Source organism: Centroberyx gerrardi, chromosome 16 (assembly GCF_048128805.1).
Source record: "Centroberyx gerrardi isolate f3 chromosome 16, fCenGer3.hap1.cur.20231027, whole genome shotgun sequence".
In the NCBI taxonomy this organism is placed as follows: Eukaryota; Metazoa; Chordata; class Actinopteri; order Beryciformes; family Berycidae; genus Centroberyx; species Centroberyx gerrardi.
The window spans coordinates 6,958,378-6,980,990 of NC_136012.1; the positions used below are offsets into that span (position 1 = coordinate 6,958,378).

At 40.9% G+C, this 22,613-nt stretch overlaps 2 protein-coding genes across 2 annotated transcripts; one reads left to right on the forward strand and one right to left on the reverse strand.

Moving 5' to 3' along the window:
• Positions 1 to 2,835: 2,835 nt before the first annotated feature.
• ids (iduronate 2-sulfatase) lies at positions 2,836 to 15,673 on the reverse strand. Its single transcript, XM_071927156.2, has 13 exons — positions 15,464 to 15,673; positions 14,667 to 14,803; positions 14,324 to 14,501; positions 13,972 to 14,060; positions 12,466 to 12,666; positions 7,775 to 7,945; positions 7,150 to 7,276; positions 6,225 to 6,398; positions 5,631 to 5,737; positions 5,075 to 5,191; positions 4,397 to 4,507; positions 4,060 to 4,185; positions 2,836 to 3,860 (listed from the first exon to the last, which is right to left on the reverse strand). The coding sequence occupies exons 1-13, from the start codon at positions 15,537 to 15,539 to the stop codon at positions 3,780 to 3,782; spliced, it is 1,695 nt and encodes a 564-aa protein (XP_071783257.2). The 5' UTR covers positions 15,540 to 15,673; the 3' UTR covers positions 2,836 to 3,779.
• Positions 15,674 to 16,947: 1,274 nt separating this feature from the next.
• dcps (decapping enzyme, scavenger) lies at positions 16,948 to 20,732 on the forward strand. Its single transcript, XM_071927157.2, has 6 exons — positions 16,948 to 17,164; positions 17,921 to 18,071; positions 18,371 to 18,516; positions 18,597 to 18,710; positions 19,372 to 19,482; positions 20,110 to 20,732. The coding sequence occupies exons 1-6, from the start codon at positions 16,958 to 16,960 to the stop codon at positions 20,374 to 20,376; spliced, it is 996 nt and encodes a 331-aa protein (XP_071783258.1). The 5' UTR covers positions 16,948 to 16,957; the 3' UTR covers positions 20,377 to 20,732.
• The last annotated feature ends 1,881 nt before the right edge of the window (positions 20,733 to 22,613 follow it).

The following is a 22,613-nucleotide window of genomic DNA, read 5'->3' on the forward strand; positions in this document are numbered from 1 at the left end:
AAGAGTGACATAGAAGATAAACAAGACAGACATAATGGACAGACATACAGACAATAACATCAAGCAGTTATGATGTATGTGATGATATGATAAGAGTCCGGGGGCGGAGAGAAAGAAAAAGAGGTAATGTTGAAGTTATAGTGAAAATAAATATATGATGTAACAGCAATATCATTATAATAACAATAATAAAATAATATGATAATAATATAATATTACTATCACTATCATCATTATATACAATACAATATAATATAATATAATATAATAATGACCATTAATAATTAACATTACATTTATATGGCAATGAGGAGAGAGGCCAGACCGGGGCACCGGAGAGGCGAGCGAGAGGCCCCCCACCCGGCCCTCCAGCAACACAACCGGAAGCCCCGGCGGGAGACAGGCGGCGCGGGTCAGGGAGGGACCCAAACCCCCTCCCTCTTTTTTTTTTTTTATTTATTTATTTTTTTTTCTTCCTTTTTTTCTTTCCTTTTACCCTCTTTCTTCCTTTTTGTTAGTTTAGTTTAAGTTTTTAGTTTTGGGGAGATCTTGCTTTGAGCCACGCCCAGGCCCAGAGGAGGGCGCTGGCCCGTTGCAGGTTTTGTGCCTTGTCCTGCCTTGGACCACTCCCAGACCGTTTGGGAGGGAGTCTGTCCGCTGAGGAGTGACATTCTTTGTTTTCTTTGATTGTTTATTTGTTTTTTGTTTTGTTTTTGTTTTTTCCTTAAGAGGGAGGGGCACATCAACTTTTCAAGGGAGACCTGGCCAATGACAAACACCACACAGCAGTGTACACAAGCTGAAACACAATCAAAATCACATTAAAAAAAGGTTAAGTGTGAGGTCAAAGGTCACCGGTCCAATAGCAGGCCGGCAGCATCAGGCACCAAGCTTACACAGCTCCTGACTACATGAAGCATAGACAGCTGCTCGTCTCCGATACTCCGCCATTCATCACAACAGAAACCCTTTCATGCTGTACACATTGGCAGCTTCTTGCTCCAGGTAATGCATGAACTCAACTGCAGAATAAACACCGACTGCACTTTCTTCCAAGAAAAGACAAAATCTAGGTCATATAGCCAAAGAAAGGCAGAAAATGATACGAAGAGGGTGGAAACCAGCGCTCGGGTCAAGCCAAAGTTCAACATCAGTCCACAAATTATTCTGAAGAACTGGAAAATTTTTGTACGGAGCTACCGGCTATGTTATGGCACAGCGTAAAATTGGTCAAATAAAACACTCTAGGCAGGTTAGTAGCCTCAAAATAAAAGAGAACATTCTGTTAGCGGAGTCTACATCCTAGTCTACAAAATCAATTTAGGTGTTGAAAGCATTTCCTTTGAAAAATGTTTCCCCCGAGAAAAGATTTCGAACCCACTGCTTTACGTCCTTGGGAGGGATCGTGCAGTATAAAGTTTGTTTACTACGCCTCACTCTATTGTACACACACACACACACAGACCCTTGAGATGAAGCACAGGCATGATGCAGCTGAGCTAAGCGTTTCTCCACACACACGCACACACACCTCTCCTCTCCGTCTAATGTAATTGTGCATGTCGCCAAACGTTAACAGAAAGGCGGCGCGTGACCCGCCAGAATATCAGCCCCCGTAGCCGTAATGTGATTACTAGTGTATGAAACATAATGATGGAGAGCGGATGACGGTGAGACAAAAAGGAGAGTGGACTACAGAGAGAGAGAAAGAGAGAGAGAGAGAGAGGATCAAATGGAGAGAAAAACAGAAAAGTAAAGCGTAATGTAATTGCCATCAGACGATCAATTTGGCGGTGGTCAGGGATCAGTGCTCCAGATGATAAATATTGATCTAATAAAGCCAGTGAGGCGGGGATATGAGCCGACAACGTACACAGGCCCAGAGTGGAGATGGCAGTTCCAGCTGCTACACCGACTCCAGACTTTAACCTCCATCTCCAAACGTAAACATGAGAAATCAAAGACTCATACAAGTCACAGCAGGGCTTCGGAAAACAGCAGAGCTACTCTCATCCAGCATAGCAACCTCTAACCTTACTGTGTCTGTTACAGAGTTGATTTGCTGTTACGGTGGAACGAGCAGCGGCTTGTGACTCTGTAATGTCATTGTAGGTGTTTGGCAGGTTAATTGTTCATGTTTGCTGATCTATATTGAGGTAGTGAAACTACAGTATCTGGTAGATAATCCTCACTGGAAGGTTGGTTGGGCGGGGGGGGGGGGGGGGGAGAGAGAGAAGTCACACGACCCTTCATTTGCAGCATATGGACTTCTTACAGTACATTGTTCCACACATTTGATCGCTTGGAAATTGAAAAATGGTAAAAAGTCCCAAAAAGGCGCGAGACTGAATTGCATTTTTCAATATGCAATTACGAGTCTTTTGACCGTTTGCGTCGCCCGGGCCGATTGAATCGGCGGAACCACGTGCAAGTTAGCATACGAGAGGTTCAGTCTGCTGGCGAATGAAGGGTCAAAATTCTTCTCTGCTCTAGAGGGGAGAGAAGATAGAGAAAAAAAAAAAAGAAAAAAAAAAGAGGGAGAGAGGGTAGGTGGGAGAAGGAGAGAGAAAACACTAAATAGACTGGCGGCGTCCCTGAGGACCTCACTAGCTGGCTCCCTCACCACTCTGCAGCTCCACACTTCTGCAGTGTGTGAGCAGAAAATGCATTACGTTTGTGTGTGTCTGTGTGTGTGTCTGTGTGTGTGTGTGTGGGGGGGGGTTAAGCAAAATATGCTGGTGAAAGAGTGTTTCTGTTTTGAGTCAAACAGAGTGAATGATGTTGAGAGAATAAGTGACTATAAAAGAACACAGAGTCAAGTTTTTGGTTGCTCCTTTGCCTGTATTATTTTACTGAATGCATTCTACAAAAATATTTTATTTTTTACAAACCAATCGATACACATATATAAATATATTAACAGCGTGTCCTTGCCCAGCTTGAGATGTGAATTATTTCTACAGCATATATTTTTTATTTTCCCTTCAGAAAGCGAGTGCTCAGGCTTAAGGCTGCTCCGACACAACCGTGCTAAATTCACTTTTACATTTTCAATGTCCTGCAAAACCTTGTAAGGTCCTTAAAGCAGACTGAATGATCAATAGCCTGCTTTATTAGAAATGATCGGTATCACTATTAATCAAATCATCTAATTCTTTAGGTTTCCTCAATATTCCTTCAAATGAAGAGAGAGAGAGTCCGTAGCTGATAACAGCTTGTAAGATGCTATATTAAGAATTCCCAAGACAGAGGCAACACTGTCACAACCAATCAGAACGGTTCATCGAGCATTCGTGCTTCCTGGTGAGGTCGACAGAAAAAAAGTTGCTCGACTCAACTGCTCAGACTTCTGTGTGGTGTGAAGTGTAGCGAGCAGCCTGCAAGATGTGTAAATTGGGCAATCACAAGTTTGTCCATTCACTGGTAAAACGGGAGTCATTTAAGAATAGAACGACACTTCCTCCACACAAGTGAACCAACAGGCTTCCGTACAGTAGACGTGAATGACAGGTGTGAAGCGGCCATTCACTGGAAAACACTGGGAGTTGTGTTTGGCAGGAGGAAGTCAAAACCAGTCACAGACACTACAATTGAGCCTGAGGATTAATAGCGATACCACATATTTCTGTTTGAATCAAGTGTTAATTATATTAAAAGGCAATGTTCAAGTTTTCCGCCCCCCCCCTCCTAGATTAAGCCTTTCTTCCACCGATCTTCCCTTTGTACTCGTTGTCTCCGTCCATCTGTTGTGTTTCATTCTCGTCTCGTCATCACGAGCATCACGCCTTCCCTCTACTCGTTTTCATCCCTGCTGTGAGGTAGAGGAGCTGCAGCCTCATTCTCTTCTGGAGACTCGCAGCCTGGGCAGCAACCACAAACCACAAATGGGGAAAAAAATAAAATGAATGAGAAAAACTATAAATATTTCAATCAGTAATATGGAAGCAGAGTTAAAAGTCAGAACCAGGAATCAAGAACTGCAAAATCAGCCATCAAACCAGCAGTTGGAAAAAAAAAAAAAAAATGAATGGAATGTTTCTGAAAAGGATGCAAACTCACATGATGAAGGTTGGCCATCTTCCTCATCATCAGGCGGTAGTCAGAGCCGTTGTAGAGGTTGTTGTCCTGACCGGGGTCGTCTTCCAACATGTACAACTCTCCAGCATGGACATCTGATACGTTCACCTACACGGAGAGACAGATGGACGCATGGATAAATATAATCTGTTATTGTCTTGGCAAATGTCTTCCAACATATTGAGCGAGACAAGATGGATAGATCCATCATACAGTTCTCCAGCATGAACATCTGATACATTCACAGAGAGACGGAGATGCACAGATAAGAGAGAGAGAGAGGATGATTGTCTGATACATTTGCTGCTTGAAGCTCTACCTGATATGTTGTGGGGTTGAAGCCCAGCCACAGTGTGTATCTGTAGTCCCAGGATCGTAGAGAGTAGCCCATGACCTTTATCTCCTTCAGAGAAGGGAGATCCGAGTTCACCTGAGAGACGAGCATAAAACTTTTTAATAGCACCTTTAAAATGAGCGCACGCTGTAGAAACTTCCCTGCAGTGCTGGCAAACCGGCCGCTGCCAAGTCGGCGTGCCAGCCCGCCGATGAGCTGATGTCAGGTTGCCAAATTGTTCTGTACAGAGATTAACCTACAGCAGCTGCGGCGCTCATCTGGATATTTTAATCCAAAGATACGGTGTCACTGGCAGGCCTGATACAAGCAAGCACCATGATGCAAAAGCAAGAGGAGCAGAAGGTTACACTGCAACATCAGGACTGAACGATGGCATTTTACAGGACTTCAAAAGCCATTCATTCAAAGTAACAACCTGACATTTTCATATAAATAAATGAATATAAAACAGTAAATATAAAACGGTTATAGATGATCATTAATCTCTCAGAATGAACTCTGAATTTAATGAATGTTCATCCCGTTCCTCTTCATCTATCTGCACCTATAAATGAAAATATCCATTTGTCTATCTGAACACCAATTTATCAACCCATCCATCTACTGGAGAGCCTGTCTACCCCTCCGCCTCTCCTTCCATACCTGTGGTGTATCAGCAGGTCTTGGGTACTGGCTAAAAGATATGTCTTCCGCATCCTTTCCTCTTTCTCTCCATCGGAAGGTGTAGGCCAGGTTGTCTCCCTCTGTACACAGCTGCTCCTGAAAGCAACAGGAGAATGAAGGGAAAAATGGAGGACTGTAAGGAAATGAGGCAATCAATTAGGGCGCGTTCACACCAAGCATGTTTGAAGCAGTTTACACATTTAGTTCAGTTTGTTTGGCCAGATGAGAACAATGCCATTTGAACACCAGAGAAGGTCAATTACAGCAAAGAGCATCCAACATGCTTAGCTTAAGACACAGAGAGTGGAATCAGATTAGTTTTGACTTTTGTTTACAAGTCCTGGTTCACTTGCAATTGAGCAGTGTGAACCTAAATGAACCAAATACAAAAACGCAACAAACTAAACTTTTCCACTATGGCAATTGGTGGACAAATGAAAACAAAATGTAGGTCTGTTCGCACCCTTACTGTGCAAACAAGTGCTTTTTTCTCTAAAAAGACTAAATGAGTGAATGAATGTTCATCCCTTGATACCTTGAAAGAAACATCGGGACAAGGTTCAGGTGCTCTAAGGCCAGCCAAGTAGGAGACGGTAGGAAAGACGTCCACCAACTCCACCACGTTTCTTATTATTCTGTCAGCTGGAGAGAGACAGAGACACAGACAGAGACACACAGAGAGAGTCATCTAGCCATAGAGGACGTAAAAGTGAAGATATCCCTAAATTTAAGTAGACGACCTGCACTTAAATTTCATCATCATTGCGCCATTGTCCTTTTGAAGTAAAAACCGTATGGAGGCAAAATATTAAACAGAGTATCCCTGTTTAAATACTTAGCGCTCTCTATATGTATATGAAAGACTATCAAAGATAAGTTGGCATTTTTTTGTCAAAAGGGGCAATAAAGACCAAGAATCAAAAACTGACAGTGTTGTCTTTTGACTCAATCTTTTGATCCATATTAAACTCTAGATGAGAAAAGAGTAGAAAGACTAACTTGACCTTATGTTTTTGACTTTATATGCATGTCACTATCAAATGAAAAAAACAACAACTGTACTTTAATTTTTTTTGAGCGGCAATTCATTTGTTTTCACTCAAAAATATAAATAGTAGAAGGCTCTCACTCTTAAAGCTGCGCTCTGATTGGCTGAAGACATCAATAAAGGGGAAGGTAGACTCCTGTCTCGGCCTACCACGGGCTGTGGTGACGGCAGGAACGTAGAAGATGAGCGGGACGCGAGTGGACACATCAAAATTAGAGTATTTCGCCCATTCACCATGCTCACCTAATGACCAGCCTGGGATATACAGAGAGAAAGAAGAGAGATCAGCACAGATGCAAGTCACTACACTGAAGAGTATGTAGCCCATTCACTGTGTTCAGAAAGACCGAGCAGAGAGACTGAATTGGATTACCCGAGAAGGTTTTAAACACATTTGGACAGCTATGTTCATGTATCTACATTTAACAAATACAGTTTTAGGTACAGAAAAGTGTTTGAGGTAATGCATTTCACTGATGTTTTCCCCAGTCATGTTAAATCTGCATGCCATTTGATTGGTCTAGGCTCGGTACATGTCAAACATGTCATTTAATTTACTTTCTGGAGAGGATTCACTCCAGCATCCTCCACTGAAGGAGACTTAAAGAGATGCTTTAAGCTTCTTCCCCTCTCCTGCATTGAGAAAGCAGGCAAAAAGGAAAATCTATATATATAGTTTCCAAATCACAAAGTAAAAAAAGACAGGTAGTGCAGGAAAAGAGGAAGATTTTTAGAGTACACCCAAACATGGGAGGAAGGAAGTAAGGGCACAATATGCTGTTACCACACTGCCATCTAGTGGAGAAAGAAGGACAGGCAAAACTGTCACATGTCAGGAATATTTTACTTTGGTACATTTACTTTGAGTTTTTCATCTCCTTACCAATGATGGCAAAGAAAAAGAGGGAGTGTGTGAACTCAACATGATCAGACGTTAACACCACCACAGTATTATCAGCCAAAGCACTGATGTATGTGTGCATGTGTGTTGTGCATGTGCACTAACCATGATCTGAGCTGAACACCACCATAGTATTGTGAGCCAGCCCAAGCTCATCAAGTGTACTGAGCAGCTGTCCAACCTGAGCGTCCATATAGGAAACAGCAGCAAAGTAGTGCTGACGGATACGCAGCTGGAAGACCATGACAGAAAACAGTTAGGACTGAGAAAGAAAAACAGTGTTAAGTGTGTATAGGAGGGGAGGTAGGAGGGGGGTGGGGGGGTGGGGGGGGGTGGGCTGTATCTTGATGAAGGTCAAGGAACCGAAAAGGGTTGGCTGCAACTTTTAACTGATTTTTGGATTGCCTTGGACCTCTTTCTTTTTTTCCGCAGACCCTTATTTTAATCCAAAGAACACCCAACCCCACAATCATAACATAACATTAGAAGCTAAGAAGCTTAGGAAGTCTTACGGGTTGTTTTACTCAACAGCCTACAACCCTTTTTTCTTTACCTGTATGCATTTTAAATTGGGAATTCTAAAAGGGTGTGAATTGTGGCTAATTGCAGGCTAATGTCACCCATGGTACAACCTGAGCAAGGTATGGCTCTGGTCAACACAGGGGTAGCAACATGGAACCAAAATACAAATGGTATAGTGTTAACTGCATCTGGAGTGGCCAGTTCACACCTGGAAGTCTTTAGGAATTGGTCCATAGGGGAAGCTAGTGTTGAGTTTCTGAACATCTTCTCTCCTCCTCAGGTCCATCCAGGGGTTGTAGGCCACAGGGGGAAGGAGGTTGGGAACACTGGGGTCAGGGGCAAGGGTCATTTGATCTATGGGATACAGACTCAGGTACTCCTGTAATACACAAACACACAAATTTAGCTATTGTAGAGCACTTCTTAAAGTTAAACTTCTGTCAAAAGGAAAAAACAATCACATAAATATAAGGACGCCTTGCACTGTTGGCTCCATTGTTGATGTTTATTTTATGGGTCTTCTGTTTTATGTCTTCTGTCGTGAATATGCATTGTGTTTTGTGCTGCACCCACGTTTCCAATTTGGGACAGTTAAAGTCTTGAACTTGAGGCCATGAAATAGAAAACTTTTAAAATAATGCACTTTAAGATTTCTAATGGCACTTTTCACCTCCAGCTAGGAATTTGGTGCTAGTAAGCACAGGGAGAGAAACAGGACAACAAAAGTTGACACACACACACACCTTTTGCAAGTGCAAGTGCATGCTGGGGGCATCTATACCTAGTGGGAAATAATTTGATCCACTCTCAGAATCTAGCAAGCTTACTATCTATTTTTCAAAAACTACAACTTTGCCAAGACATAGAAAATAAAGTTTCATTACTGTCTGGCGTGTTACACTGGAAAAATAGATGTTAGCAATGCAACAGTAGAAATGATCTTAAAAGTTTGCAATGGTTTAACGAAGTAAGACATCTATCCAGCTTGTAGATTAGACCAATAACAAACTGATTGAATTTGGGTAAAATTAGAGTTTACAAATCTAAGTTGTTTCAAGGGAAAATTCCATTGATTATCTCTAAAATTGAATAAGCTACGTTAACTGCATTATAACCCCCTTAACATAACAAGTAGTGTTTTTATTTTGGTCTGTGTTAAGTGACAAAACAGCATTCTATATAGGGAGGGTAGCCAGTACTGAGTCAACCAACCACCAAGCTCAGGAACTAGCTAGTACACAGGAAAGGAATTAGGATCCAGGACTGTATGTGGCAGTTAAAAAACCACTTGATAAGTTCTACATGATGTGAAGATATATACATTGTATTTAGTGGTGCCATTTTTCTGGCCATCTCAATATCACTGGCTGACATCATCCTTTGTGTTCTCCACCCTTTCAGTCAGGGAGGCTGTGGTAGTAGAGAGTGGATCTGGGTCACAGAGTAAAGTGGGCTCATCATGCAGACCGGCTGCCCTGACTACTGATCAAGCCAAACTGAGCATCGGCACATCGCAGCACACAGCTATTTGATAGAGCAAGCAGAGGTGCACACAAGTGGATGCCCCATTTCCCCAAGGGGATTACTGAAGTTTAATCTCATTTTACTCTGAATGCTAATGTGTCCACATTTAATATTTCTGTATTCTAACTTTTTGCATACAATATTAAAGTAATCTGTCAGAGTATACAGTTAAACAATCTTTGCCTGTGGAGTTTCATATAATGCGTTTCTATGCAATTATAACATATAGGCTAAAATACTGACAATCCCTTCCTCAAACAAAACGATTCATTAGCTCTTCATAACGAAGAAGCAAGTGTCCAAATTGCTTTCTATGGCTTGTGATCCATATAGGAGAGACTTTCATTCACTTAGATGAATGCAAATGTCATTTATGAGCTTTTTACTGAGCTTTTGGTCTGTTAACCTAGCGGGCTGCTGGCAGATTCCCAGCAGGTAGCCTACCGGTATGTGACTAATAATAAATCACATTTTTCAATAAAGTAGTTTTTGCATTATTATTTCAGCAGCAGTAGTAGTAGTAGTAGTAATAATAGTATCAGTTGCCTATACCAGTAATATTTTTAGGCTATTGTCCTAAAAAAACAATTGTATTTTATTTGAGCACTTTGAGCATTCTTTACAGAATAGTGGTAAATTCTATCATTTTTAGCCATACCGGGTGCTGTGGACCAGCCAAAAGAAGTCATTCTGCATTGGTGCCATCTTTTGTTGAGGTAAATAAAGGCCCTGGCCATTACTGTAAGTTTTACAGTATAAAGGAATTCCCTGGATTTCTTAATGACCCTTCAATGGACATAAAGATATGATCTTCAGTTGAATTTATCTAGCCAACACTGCAACTCAAACAAAGATATTTTCTGTCTATAAATTCCAAAACTAGTTCAAATCTATTTCACGTGTTCTGATGTTTTTTGTCCAATTTTCCCTCATCATTCCAGAAATTGTATCCTTGCCACAGGAATTAAATCTTTGCTCTTTAGGGTTGAAATGAGACGGAGAATGTTTCTGTCTCTCTGAGCCAAATGTTTCCTTTGACAGGCTACAGGACGGTTCTCTGAATGCGGTGCTTGGTAAACACATTACGCCTTGCTTTGCTGTTCACTTTGGCACAGATCGCTGTGTGTGTCCAGGCGGTTTAGGGCAAACTGCCTGTTGCATACATCACATAGTGGCATATGGGCGTTAGAGGCACTGAACGCAGGGCGGATTCCAACTTTTGACCTCTTCCTCCTTTTCATCTTTCAGCTTATAATTCACTTTGTAGGAGGCTGCTCTGGTTTGCTGCCACACTGGTCTCCACTCTGTCACTCTCCACTCTCATTCATCTCCCCCTCTCTCATCCTCTCTTCCTGCTCCATGCCATATTGCATCTGCCATACATCTACATCAGTCCTCATCAAGTTCAACTCACAGATGTACCTCTCAATCCTAGCTTTCAGGGCCTCTTTCTTTTTTCCTTTTCCAAGGTTTCAGCATCTGTGCAACCCCAATTTAATACCCAACCTCAGTGGGTATTAAATTCTCAGGTACCTTAAAGGTGATCGTTATGTTATCAAGTTGAATACAACATTCTCCATGGCACATGGTTTGACCTGTTCCCCACTCCTTCCTCTCCTCTGGTCTCCATCTTCTTCTTTTCTCCTCCTCCATGTTAATGCCATCACTAATCATTCTGTGGCATTATTTGCTCAGTGGGGTTTGCAGTCTGTGGTCTCTGAAAGATCATGGCTCTGTTTTTGTCAGAGTTGAACAGAGCACTTTTAGTGACTTTGCTGTTCTCCGGCTCCTTAAAGCAGAATGTGCCTTGTGGTCTGCAGGGCATCAGACGCCCCTTGATTCCTGGATCTTTGTCAGCAGGAACACTGTCAGCAACATTGCTTCTTGCGTCAACAGACTTTTACTTTCTCTCATTTCTCTCCGGTTATTAATTTAGGTATTTAGGGACAAGGGAATTTCATGAGCGCATCCTATTGAGTGAGTGACGTTGTCTATACCATTGGGCATTGTTTGTCTACATTAATGAGCATTACAGAAATTCCACCAGTTAAAAACTGCTCTAGCAGCAAACATGAGGCTTGGTTAGGCCCATGTAGCCAAGGTAACCATGTGAGTATTCTGGGGTTTGTCGAGCAGCGGTGTTCAACCCGTGGGTCGGCAACCCATCAGAGGGAGCTCACAGGGTCTTCGCAGCATTGTCAGGTTATACCGGCCACAGCACTGGGCATTATATTAAGTGTAGTTTATATTAGGAGATGCTTGACTACTGATTTTTGCTAGTAATTAGCTCATTCAGAGCAGTCAATGAAAAGTTGATCAGTCAGTGTAAAATTTCCAACATGGTTAGACATTTCTTGCCATATGACAAAAGCATACAGTATGGGCATTTTACAGAGAGACAGCAAGTGAATTATCTTCTGAATCCAAGTGGTCTGGCTATTGAAGTGGGCTGTTTATATCGTCTACAGCATGTAATCATGTGACTGGAGTATGATCTCTGTCACGCATACTTACTGTATGTCCCCCTCTTTTACACTATTTGCAGTGCAAAGAGATGAGTGCTGGCTATTGACCAAAAGCATGACCAATCTGGTTCAAAAGTGCTACTGAGATGCAGTGGACTGAGATAGAGATCTGGACTTGAGTGATATACGGGTCTGGATTTTCCCAGACCGTTTTCCCAGGCAATTCAAACAAAAACATCTATTATTAACAAATTAGATTTCCCTGGCCTGGCAAAAAAACTTGTAATAAGTACATGAAGGTTTCTCCAATCATAAAACATGATAAAAAATTATCATTACACATCAATGACACCTGTAAAGCCATTTCTAAGGAGCCCAAAAGAGGCCACAACTGACTACAACTTGTATCTCTGAAAATACTTGACTGAATGTTATGAGATTCAATGCACAAGCTCTTGGGCCAACTATTAGCTAAAATATGAAGTTTGGTTGTGATTGCTGTACAGTATGTGGGCATGGCCTATCACATAACGGTCTACAGCTTACACAATCACTGTGTAAGCTGGTCTACATGTCCTAACTTCACACCAAATTTCATGCAAAATCTGTCAAAAGGAGGCTGGAGAGTGGCAGCTCACAGTAATGTTAACACAAAGATGGATGCATATACAAGTCATTTACTCTAGGTCTTACTGTAGGTCATTTGGTTATTTGGTGGATACTCTAATTACTTTAACACTGCTGTCAAGGTCAAAACTAAAACTTTCAGCTCTTGACCCCTGGCAGCATTAAATCTGTGACTGGATTGAGGCCTGGGATAGCCAGTTTTCGGAGAACAACGAATCATTATATAGGTTACATTACAAGCTCTGTACAGAGGGTCTACATGTCTTTGTATAAAGCCATGTACCTGTGGTATCCTGAACGGTATATGTGGTTTGTGAAAGCCCACGGCCAGGAAGAACGGTGTATCGTCGTTAGTCCTGCTTTTCAGTAATCTCACTGCCTCCTCTGTGCTCTCCAGGTCAGGAAGGGTTCGCCCCGGCTGCTCCGTTACGTTCACTGCACACAGTAAATTGGCGTGGAGTTTACCATCATCTCCTTTACACATCTGGAAACAAGGGACACGGCGAGGCACATAGGTTATATACAAATAAATGATTAGTAGTCAAGTCGAGTTTACCCATCTGCTTCTTCACATACTTGGAAACAACACAATGATGGGAGAGGTATTTTACAAGCTAGCAGTCAATGTCTGTTACATTCAATAACATAACATGTAGAACCAAAGCAACCTGGAGCAAAAGAGCTTTTATGTGCATAATGGATCCATATGGGTCAGAATACTGCTAACTGGTTATCATTTCCACTTGTCTCTCTATATTCTTGTTTGCACTACAAAGTTGTCATTTCTTGAACAGTTTACAGTCCTTGAGAGCCAAATTTGTAGGTCATCAAGGTTAACATCAAGACTGGGTAACAAACATACAAAATAGCCGTTTAGATTTGGTTCATAGATGATCTAAAAACACATGGTGTGTTTTTCTGTCTTATCCCCATCTCTCTGTGTTCATCTACAGAAGAGGAAGACATTAAGCAGTCGGTCACCTCTGAATTTAAGTTTGGAAGAGTTCCTTTACAAACCTGAAAACTAAAGTAGCAATGGAGTAGACATGGATTATTACTATCCATTTATTTTAGTTTTATTTGTTAGTTTAGCCAGTAACAGTTCACTGTATACAACATGTTGACATACAATTTACCCTCTGCTACCTTACAGAGCTGCAAACAAAGGAATGCCATGGTATACAGTATAATAAATTAAATATTATTATTTTATATTATACAGAACAATATATATAATTATAATAAAGTTATTTGGTGACATCCATTTTCTTAAAATGTTGTCACAGCTTATGGTCAGTTTCCCAGGCTTGGTCAACCACTTATGGTGAAAATACCATCGTCACAGTCCACATTCTCCTCTTAGTCATGTGCACAGGGAAACAAACCATCTGTCATTGCCTGAAACCAATCCATTCTCCACCCTAATACCGTGAGAGGGAGGCTAAGGAGACCTGAAGCTTTGGGAAAGCTGTGGGCTTGAGAGGCATGGGGCAAAATTACTACAAAAGTGCAATGTCACTGACTTTTTGTCCAATTTGTCCAAAAGCTTCTCTGTAATGGGAGGTTAGCAGGACTGAGGGAAAACAGAGCCACTGACAGTTTAGCTATTGCAGTTTTCAGCTGCAGCCATGTTGGCTCCGTGGCTTGGAATGTACCTCAAGATTTTGGGATCACTATTCAGTACATTTTCATAGCAGCAGTGGCGGTGGTTTGTCATTTTGTGTATATGAAGACAGACACAAAGCCCATTTAATATCTGAAGTAGAGGAGAGACAGTTCTTTTTCATACCTTTTCTTTTTCATATATGAATGAAGGAGGGTGGTAGGGAGGGATGGACCAGCTGTAGGGGAAGTCGTCAGTGTGGTTGGAGGCGATGCCTAAAGGCAAAAAAGAAGAAAATAAAGTGTAAAGCATTGATACCACTGTAGGATTGGATAGACAGAAAAAAATTAAATTGCCACTCGACTGTTTTGTTTATATATTTTGTAAGCATCAAAGGGAGGATTATCGGTTTAAAATAGCTCAATCAACCTAGAACTTAATCAAAACCTCTTCCATCTCATCTTTATTCAACTCCTAAAAAGTATTCTTTATCCTCCCACTTCATATTTTAATTTCAGTTTTAGGAGATCAGTCTTACCTGGATGAAATATCTTGCCCACAGACATAGTGTTGTACCCTCTGGATTTGAAGTACTGCGGCAGCGTGGTGTAGTTTCCAGCATGGACTCTCCAATAGGAGTTAAAGTCGTAGAGCCTGGTCGTGTCTGGTCTGCGACTCGTTAACATAGACGTGCAGCTGGGACCACACACGGCTTGCTGAGAGAGACAGACACACAGAGAAAGAGTAATTTTATTATGAAGCAGCAACATTTAGATGAGCTCACATAATCAAATTAGCCTCTGTCTCTCTCTTTCTCACACACACACTGACTCAGCTGCTCTAACAATTTCAGATAGTACACATGAAAGCTGCCAGCTGACCTGTGCATAAGCGTTGAGGAAGACTTGGCTTTTGGAGGCCAGTTGGTCAATGTTTGGTGATTTTACCACTGTGTCCCCGTAGCAGCCCAGTGATGTCCGCAGGTCGTCTGCCATGATGAAAAGGACATTTCTCCTCTCTGGGAACAAAGAAAGACATTGGGAGTGGACACACAGCTTCAAGTCAACTATTAGACATCACTTAAAGCATAGTTTCCAGTGTGTTTATAGCTGTGACTGAGTGAGGAAGACATAACTAGGTTAACAGCAAGTGTGGGTGACCACCAACGTTAACACTAGGCACTGAAAAACATATTAAATAAACATGCTACATTCTAAATGGAGTAGAGTGATATAAATAAATAAATACCAAATGCAAAAACTTTTGTTGAGTACAAACTAAAAAATGTTTTTAGTTTGTACTAAAAACATTCTGGGAAACCATAAACTAAACTATAGCTAACAAACCCTGTCTGAAAACTAGCTGAAACTAAACTAAAATTCAACTCCAATTTGGAAAAATAACACCAAAATGAAAGCTAATGCCAGTCTGGAACTATAGCACCGTTAACATTGCGAATTAAATGTTAAATAATAAAGAATATAAGTAAAACCAGTAGATAAACTGAATCATTAGCACTCATTAACAACCAAGGTGTGTGAACTGGCCGAGTTTTAATTTATGAGAACATGTGTCGGCTGTACACCTGCCATACTTTTTTTTATAGAGAAAATAATCAAACGTGGTCAACGCTAACGGTTTGCTATCTATTTAATCTCTGATAAAGTTCAAACTTCACCTTTTCTCGCAACGACAGCAAGTGCCACGGTGTGAAGAAGCAGGAGGCCGAGCCACGTCTGGACGGATAAAAACATCTTGGTTTACCGCAGAAAACACCAAAGACACGATATCCTACAAATAAAGTCAATGTACAAGTCGCCTAATCTCGCATTTCGTGGACATTATCCACCGTGTTCCCGCTGTCAGGTGTCAAAACAAACCCGGCGTGTCGTTGTCTTTAAATAACTTCCTGATTATCCGCGTCTCCCCCCTGCTGCGTTTTGATTGGTCCAGTCATCAGTCGCCCCGCCCCAAAACGCTAATCATATTAGTTAAGTGACATGTCAATCATTTTCCTGGTGATGACAATAGATTCATGGAGGGAGACAGAGACAGACAGATAGACAGATAGATAGATAGATAGATAGATAGATAGATAGATAGATAGATAGATAGATGAGTGAGTCACTTACTTTTAATATGATTTTTTTTTTTTGTTCATTGTATATTTTGCAACAATTTTATATTTTTTTAGACTGGAACTTTCACGTTTCTCATTTAGCCCCTGTCTTGGCCAGGTTTCTCTTATTTAGATGTTTTTAATTTCGATGGACCTACTTAGTTAATGAAGGTTGGCCTAAATAAATAAAAAGACAAACTTTGACCATATATCATGTGATGTAAAACACCAGCCTAATTAAATTGAATTTCCAATAACATGATACATTTTACTCTTGTCACATTTATTGTCGATGAAAATGGTTAAATGAAGGTTAGATAAATAAAATAAAATAAAAAGTCAGTCTTTGGCCAAATATAATGTAATGTAAAACATTAGGTTAATTAAATTGAATGTCCAGTAATCATCTGATAAATTTGACCCTCGTCACGTTTATTGCAAATAAAAATGCAAAGTCATTTTAGTATAGTCACTTGAGTTATCTGAAGTTCAAAGTGTCTTATTTTTAATCAAGTGTTAATCATGTTAAATGTAGCTGCTGTTTATTGCTGTGATTATTTTATTGCATTTTCATATACTACAGATTCCTCATTAAAATATTGTTTTGTTCAGGTTTGGTACTTTTTTTTAACTCGAAGAAAAAACGTTGTAACACAGGTTCGTCAATAAGGGTTTTATTTTGAAAATTGTTGACGGAAGTTCTATGCTTTATTTTGGCTGACTTGACACTGCTCTCGCGGAGAGGAGGAAAACATGAAATGAGGTCTCACTCTGCCACTAGTTGGCTTTAATGGAAAAGTTACAAGAGCTCATGCCCTACTGTTGCAGATATAGTTTATTTGGACCAAATTACACACAACCCAGAAGTATTATTAAAGATGCAACAAGTACGTTTTACTGCCCCATAGCACAAAATTACCATAACTCCTGAGCTGTAGGAGCAGGAGAGCCTCCTCCTCGTACACTTTCGCAAACCTAATGTGGGCCAATTATTGAGTGATATGTCTTCTTAAACATAGACAATCTTTGGCTCTAGCAGCAGCCACAGCAACCATGGCAGACACCACGGCTAAACGCGAGAATGATGGCGATGGAACTGATTCATTATCTCAGAAGACCAAGAGGCCAAAAGGTGACATAAAAAATGGCCAAGGAGAAGCCGGGGAGGAATCAGCATCGGGAAATATTCTGTCTGACTTCAAAACAACTACCGTTTTGAGGGATTCTGCTCGGGAGAAAAATATCTTTATCCATGGAAAGGTAACGTTAACCGGCGTAGCTAACGTTGCTTTTGCAGACTAGTTAAGTGGGTTAGCCAAGTTTTTTGTTGTTTTTTTATTTTTCCAATTATTACTGAGATATGTAATGTTAATTTTGCGTGATTTGGCCACTTAGCTAGCTAGCTGGCTCCAGTTAGCTCCCTAAAAACACAAGCTCTAACGTCCGGTTGCAAACTGGTTACGCTTACTAAATGTAAAGCAGTTGTTGGGTTAGGGAAGGGTGACTGTATTTGAACTGGTTTTAGCTTTTGATAACCTCTCTTGACAGTCTCTCTACTGACTGCGTTAGCCTTTCGATAACTTCATTCAATGGGAGCTAGTTTACTACTAGCGTCAAGTGAGCAGAAAAAAAAATACCGACTTCCGGCCTGCACTTTTCAAAATAATAGTCCACACGACACATTGTAAAAGTATACTGTATGTATGGAAAGAAAGAGCATAATATGAAGATAAACGTGCTTAATAAAAGGAAAATTGTGCATTTAATCTTTGCAAAAGCAGTCCTATTGTAGATTGTGTAAACCTAACCCATAGTGCATAGTAAGCTGGCAAAATTGGCCTGTAACTCTTTTTGCATGCAAGCAAATAGTGCAAATCCTGCTTTTAAGAAGAATTAAGTTATTCATATCTGCTGGTATAGCATTCACTGTAATGGTCCAGGGCATGGTGTTGGGCTAGTGCTGCTTTACATCAGTTTGAGTCAAAACTATTCTGTCGTCGTCGTCGTCATCATCAGCTTGGCGAGCAGGAGGCGGTGGTTATCCTGGAGAAGACGCCCATCAGGGAAGACATCCTGGCTGAGATGTTCAGTGGCTCCAGGCTGAAGCTGGAGATGAAGAACGACATCTACAGCACCTATCAGCTGCAGCCTCCTGCTCACCTCAATGGTACGCTCAAGTGTGCAACAGATAGTTTACTAGCTCCACCAATGGCTTAATTGTATACTGCTTCATACAATAGATACACACACACGCACACACACACGCTGCTGAAGTTTGGCAGGTAAGTCTGCTAATTCTCCCAGACACTTTGGCAAGTCACCAGCCTTTGTTCAGTCTATCTTTTCTCTTTTAAAAATGTATTTGGCAGCTAATAAATAAAACGGACTGGAGCCATTCTGAGTCCACTAGCCACTGTGGCCGGTTGGTGGAAAGTCTCATAGCTTGTCTGTTGTTGTCTGTTGCAGAGATCAAGACTACTGTGGTGTGTCCGGCCACGGAGAAGCATGTGAAGAAGTACCAGCGTCAGGAGAGCTTCCTGGTAGAGGAGACGGGAGACGACTATCAGTCCATCACTCTACCTTACATCCATAAGCAGAGCTTCAGCGTGCAGGTCAGGGTGCAATATTAATTGTAGCATGAATATCAGTGTGTTTACTTGTGAGCGCATAGGATTAACTCTGTTTCCATCAGTGGGTATACAACATCCTGGAGAAGAAGGCAGAGGCTGATCGGATCGTTTATGAGGATCCAGACCAGGAGCTTGGCTTTGTCCTCCTGCCAGATTTCAAATGGGACCAGAAACAGGTGAGAGAGCAGGAAGGTAGAGCAGAATAGAAGCCAGGAAGAGACACTAGAGCTGCGACTCAAAATGATGTATATCCTACAGTAGTTCCCTATAGCCCAGTGGTTTAAAAATTCAATTTCAAACTCCCTCTGTCTTTGTATGGCAGAGAGAGTCATGTCAAAAAATCACAACACAGTACACACCTTTCAGAACATGACTTAAGATGTTTTCCAAATTGTTAGGGTCTACTAGTAAGTTCAGCATAGATGTGATCCACCCAGAGGCATTTATTTCAGCGTAATGTCAACTTTTATCCTGCTCCCCTTTAATGTTCTTCAACATTTAACAAGTCAACATTTTGTAGAATAAATGTTACATGGAGGAATATATGCTGAATTTACCAGTGGACTCTAATGAAACAATGGCCCCGTTTTGTAGGTGTAAACACACTAAATGACACTGAATGATGATTTTATTTTCCCTTTTCAGGCTATTTTACCTATAAATGTTAATTATTTCACAAGGAAGAAGACATTTATCACAAAAAACCCCAATTATCATACATTTGAGTATCAGAAATCTATTTTTTCTCATTCCGTACATCATCTTGAAGACCCTCTGGGGGGCCTGAACCCCAGGTTGAGAACCACGGCTGACATAGTGTGTCTTCTCCTCTTCCAGATAGATGATTTGTACCTGATAGCCATCGTGCATCGGAGGGACATCAAGAGCCTCAGAGACCTGACGTCTGAGCATCTGCCCCTGCTGCAGAACATCCACCAGAAAGGAAAGGTGAGGATGTTTACAATGATCTGAGGTCAGATCTGCTGCTGTGCTAACAGTGAAGTCAACTTGTGACTAGACAGTTGCAGGAATTGGAATTGGAAAAAACCTACAGGAAAATTCAATGAAATTCTGTGAAATTCCATGTTTTGTTTTTTTTTTTTGGGGGGGGGGGGGGGGTTTCTTACCACATATCTGAGATTACATGTAGTGTTATATGTTATGAATTAATATCATAAAATCTTAAAGGTTCCTTTCAGGTGGTATTTGATGCAGAACATGTAATGGTAATCCATACATTATGATTGAATGTATTTGATTTGTTTAACTGTATTTTATTGGATTCATAATGTTTGATTTATAATGTTTAGCGAGTCAAGTCAACCTTTCTTAGAAGTGGAATCTCATGGAATTCAATTCTGTTTTCTGTCATTCCAATTCAATTCCCATTCTGTTTCCTGGGTGACATTCCAATGCCAGCTCCAGGAATTGAATTGGAATTTATCATGCATTCTCAATTTAATTCATGAATATAGACAAGAGTATAGAATGTAGAAAAGGAAAACAGCAGCCCAGGCTGTATCTGTGATGTTAAACGATACAGAAACAAAGATGTTATGTTCCGCTGTGTGTCAGGAAACCATCCTGCAGCGCTACGGCCTCCCGGCCTCTAAGCTGAGGGTCTACCTGCACTACCAGCCGTCCTACTACCACCTGCACGTCCACTTCACGGCGCTGGGCTACGAGGCGCCGGGCTGCGGCGTGGAGCGCGCCCACCTGCTCTCCGACGTCATCCAGAACCTGCGGGCCGACCCCCGCTACTACAAGACCAGGACCCTCCACTTCCCCCTGAGAGCCGACGATGGCCTGCTGGGACACTTCAAGGAGGCGGGGAGGCTGTAGTCCTATTCAACAAGTACCAGGACAAGCTGGTTTACATGGGGAAAGATATTACTGTATTTTCACAAATCTGTGTCGATTCATTGCATTTCAACTGTTTTGTAATCAGCGTCACTTTTATACATGTTTGTGTCAGTCAGAATCCCCAGCAAGTTGTTTTATATACGTTTTTATAGCAGTTGCAGGGTTAACGGTAGATTTCTTAATAATGTCCAATGTGAGAGAAACACTGTACTGGCATACAGATGTAGGATTTTGCTCTTCAACTGTGTTTTCTTAATGACTGATGCCGTTTTATATATATCTGTGTTGAGTCTGATTGAAATAAAGATTCTGCTTTTTTTTCTACTCAGGCTGTCTGGTTTGCAGGGGAGAGGGGAAGGAGGACTGAACTGTTGGGTTGAATTCTAGGTCTTGTGCAATACAGTCTCTGTAGTGCCCGTCCTTTCTAGTTTTCATTTTTTATTCAGTATTCAAGGCTGCACATGGAAGTGTTTGCTAAAGCTTGTGAAATCATCATACTCAGCTCAACCAGAAACCGCATATGTACGGCAAAAAACATCCATCTTTAACAAGTTTATCAGTCTTAGAATCCAAATCAACTTCCAAGAGTTTTCTGACATTTTCTTGATACTTCTGAAGTGATTCACCTTATTTCAAGATGTTGTCATTTGTTTCAAGAAAATTCTCAGAACAGGTAAAACATAAGTGAAATTATTAAGACTCAGTGCTATACTAAAAAAATGTTTTGCAATGTTGAACCTGCTTCTATCTTATAGGCCAATTGTATATGTTCTTCTTGAGGTGTGGTGCTTAAGTAAATGATTTAACAACTAAAAAAGTCATTTTTGGCTTTATAGTCTTAGGTTTTTTACATTCTCACCAAAGTCAAAAATCACTACATCTTTTAAAACTGACACAAAAGTGTGTTTTCTCCCATTTTTACTTAGGGTTTCAGTTACTGTAAGTATAAGAGCTCTATTAAGGTTAAGGTTAGGCTTATAATCAACCTCTTATGTGAAGAATATGATTAGTGTCAGACTCGCACCATGAAATACCGGCTGTATTTCATTTACTCAGTCACAGCAGTAGAAGGCACTGTTGCCCCAAAAGACCTCCAGCATCAACTTTTCTACTGTCTTATAATTTCAAAAGGATCTTACATTTACCTCAAACCATTTCCCAGTGAAATTGTTCAATATCTTATTGGAAAAAAAACTCCAGTCTTTGGAAAACGGACAAGGGTTTCTGTCTGCCTCTCCTTCTGTTTGTGTTTACTTTGTTTATACAGAAAGAGAGCAAACAGCATGTTGTGTTCTACAGTTGTGCAGGTCATGTAAACACACAGCTATCATTTTCTGCCAAACCATATTTAACCTGAGTCAGTTTGCTGCCAAAACACCATCTTTAGTTGAATTGATGCCCACAGATGCCTGGAGTTCACAACTCTCTGCAAACACACTCCTCCTATAGAGATTAGTTCATCTTCCATAAAGTGTGAAACAAATAGCATCATGTGAGTTTAACTGCACTGGAACAAGTGAAGTTATCACACTCCCACTGGCAAATGATTCTTCCCTTGTTTTTAAGAGTGGAAACAAGATAAATTCATTGGTTCATTTTTTGCAGCGGACCTCAGCTTCTTATCTGATCTGAAGTCAGTTGGGCGGTGCTCTGCTTTGTGCTTAAGGTGCGTTCGGGTGATCCTTGTAAAGTGGTAAACAAACCAGTCATCTTTATACATTCTCTCATTTCTTGAAGGGGTTGAAATAATAATGAAAAAACGATTCCGTATTCTGCTTGGGACGTCCTGGAACCCCTTCGAGGACCCTTGCTGGTCCCCAGACCCCACTTTGGGAACCACTGGCCTAAGACGCTGCACCTGACTAATTCATAATAACAACAGGCAAACATGGGCAAGTTCAATGATACCCAGCTTTATCAGCTGAAAGATGTGCAGCTGACCTTTGACCTTCTGTGGTGAAAAAAAGTCATACATAAGCTTTTGTGTTTGTATTTAAAAAAACGCACAAAAAACAAACCAGAAACATTAACAAAATATCGATTGATCATCATCAAGAAGCAAATAACAGTTGAATTTGCCACTTTACATCTCATAGATCTTTCTTATCATAAATCCATAATACATCAAAATAAGTTGCATAAGTTAGGCTATGAAGATGAAGGGTGTTAAGAGGAAAAAAATGTTGTTTTTTAACATAGAATGGTGCTTGCTTGAC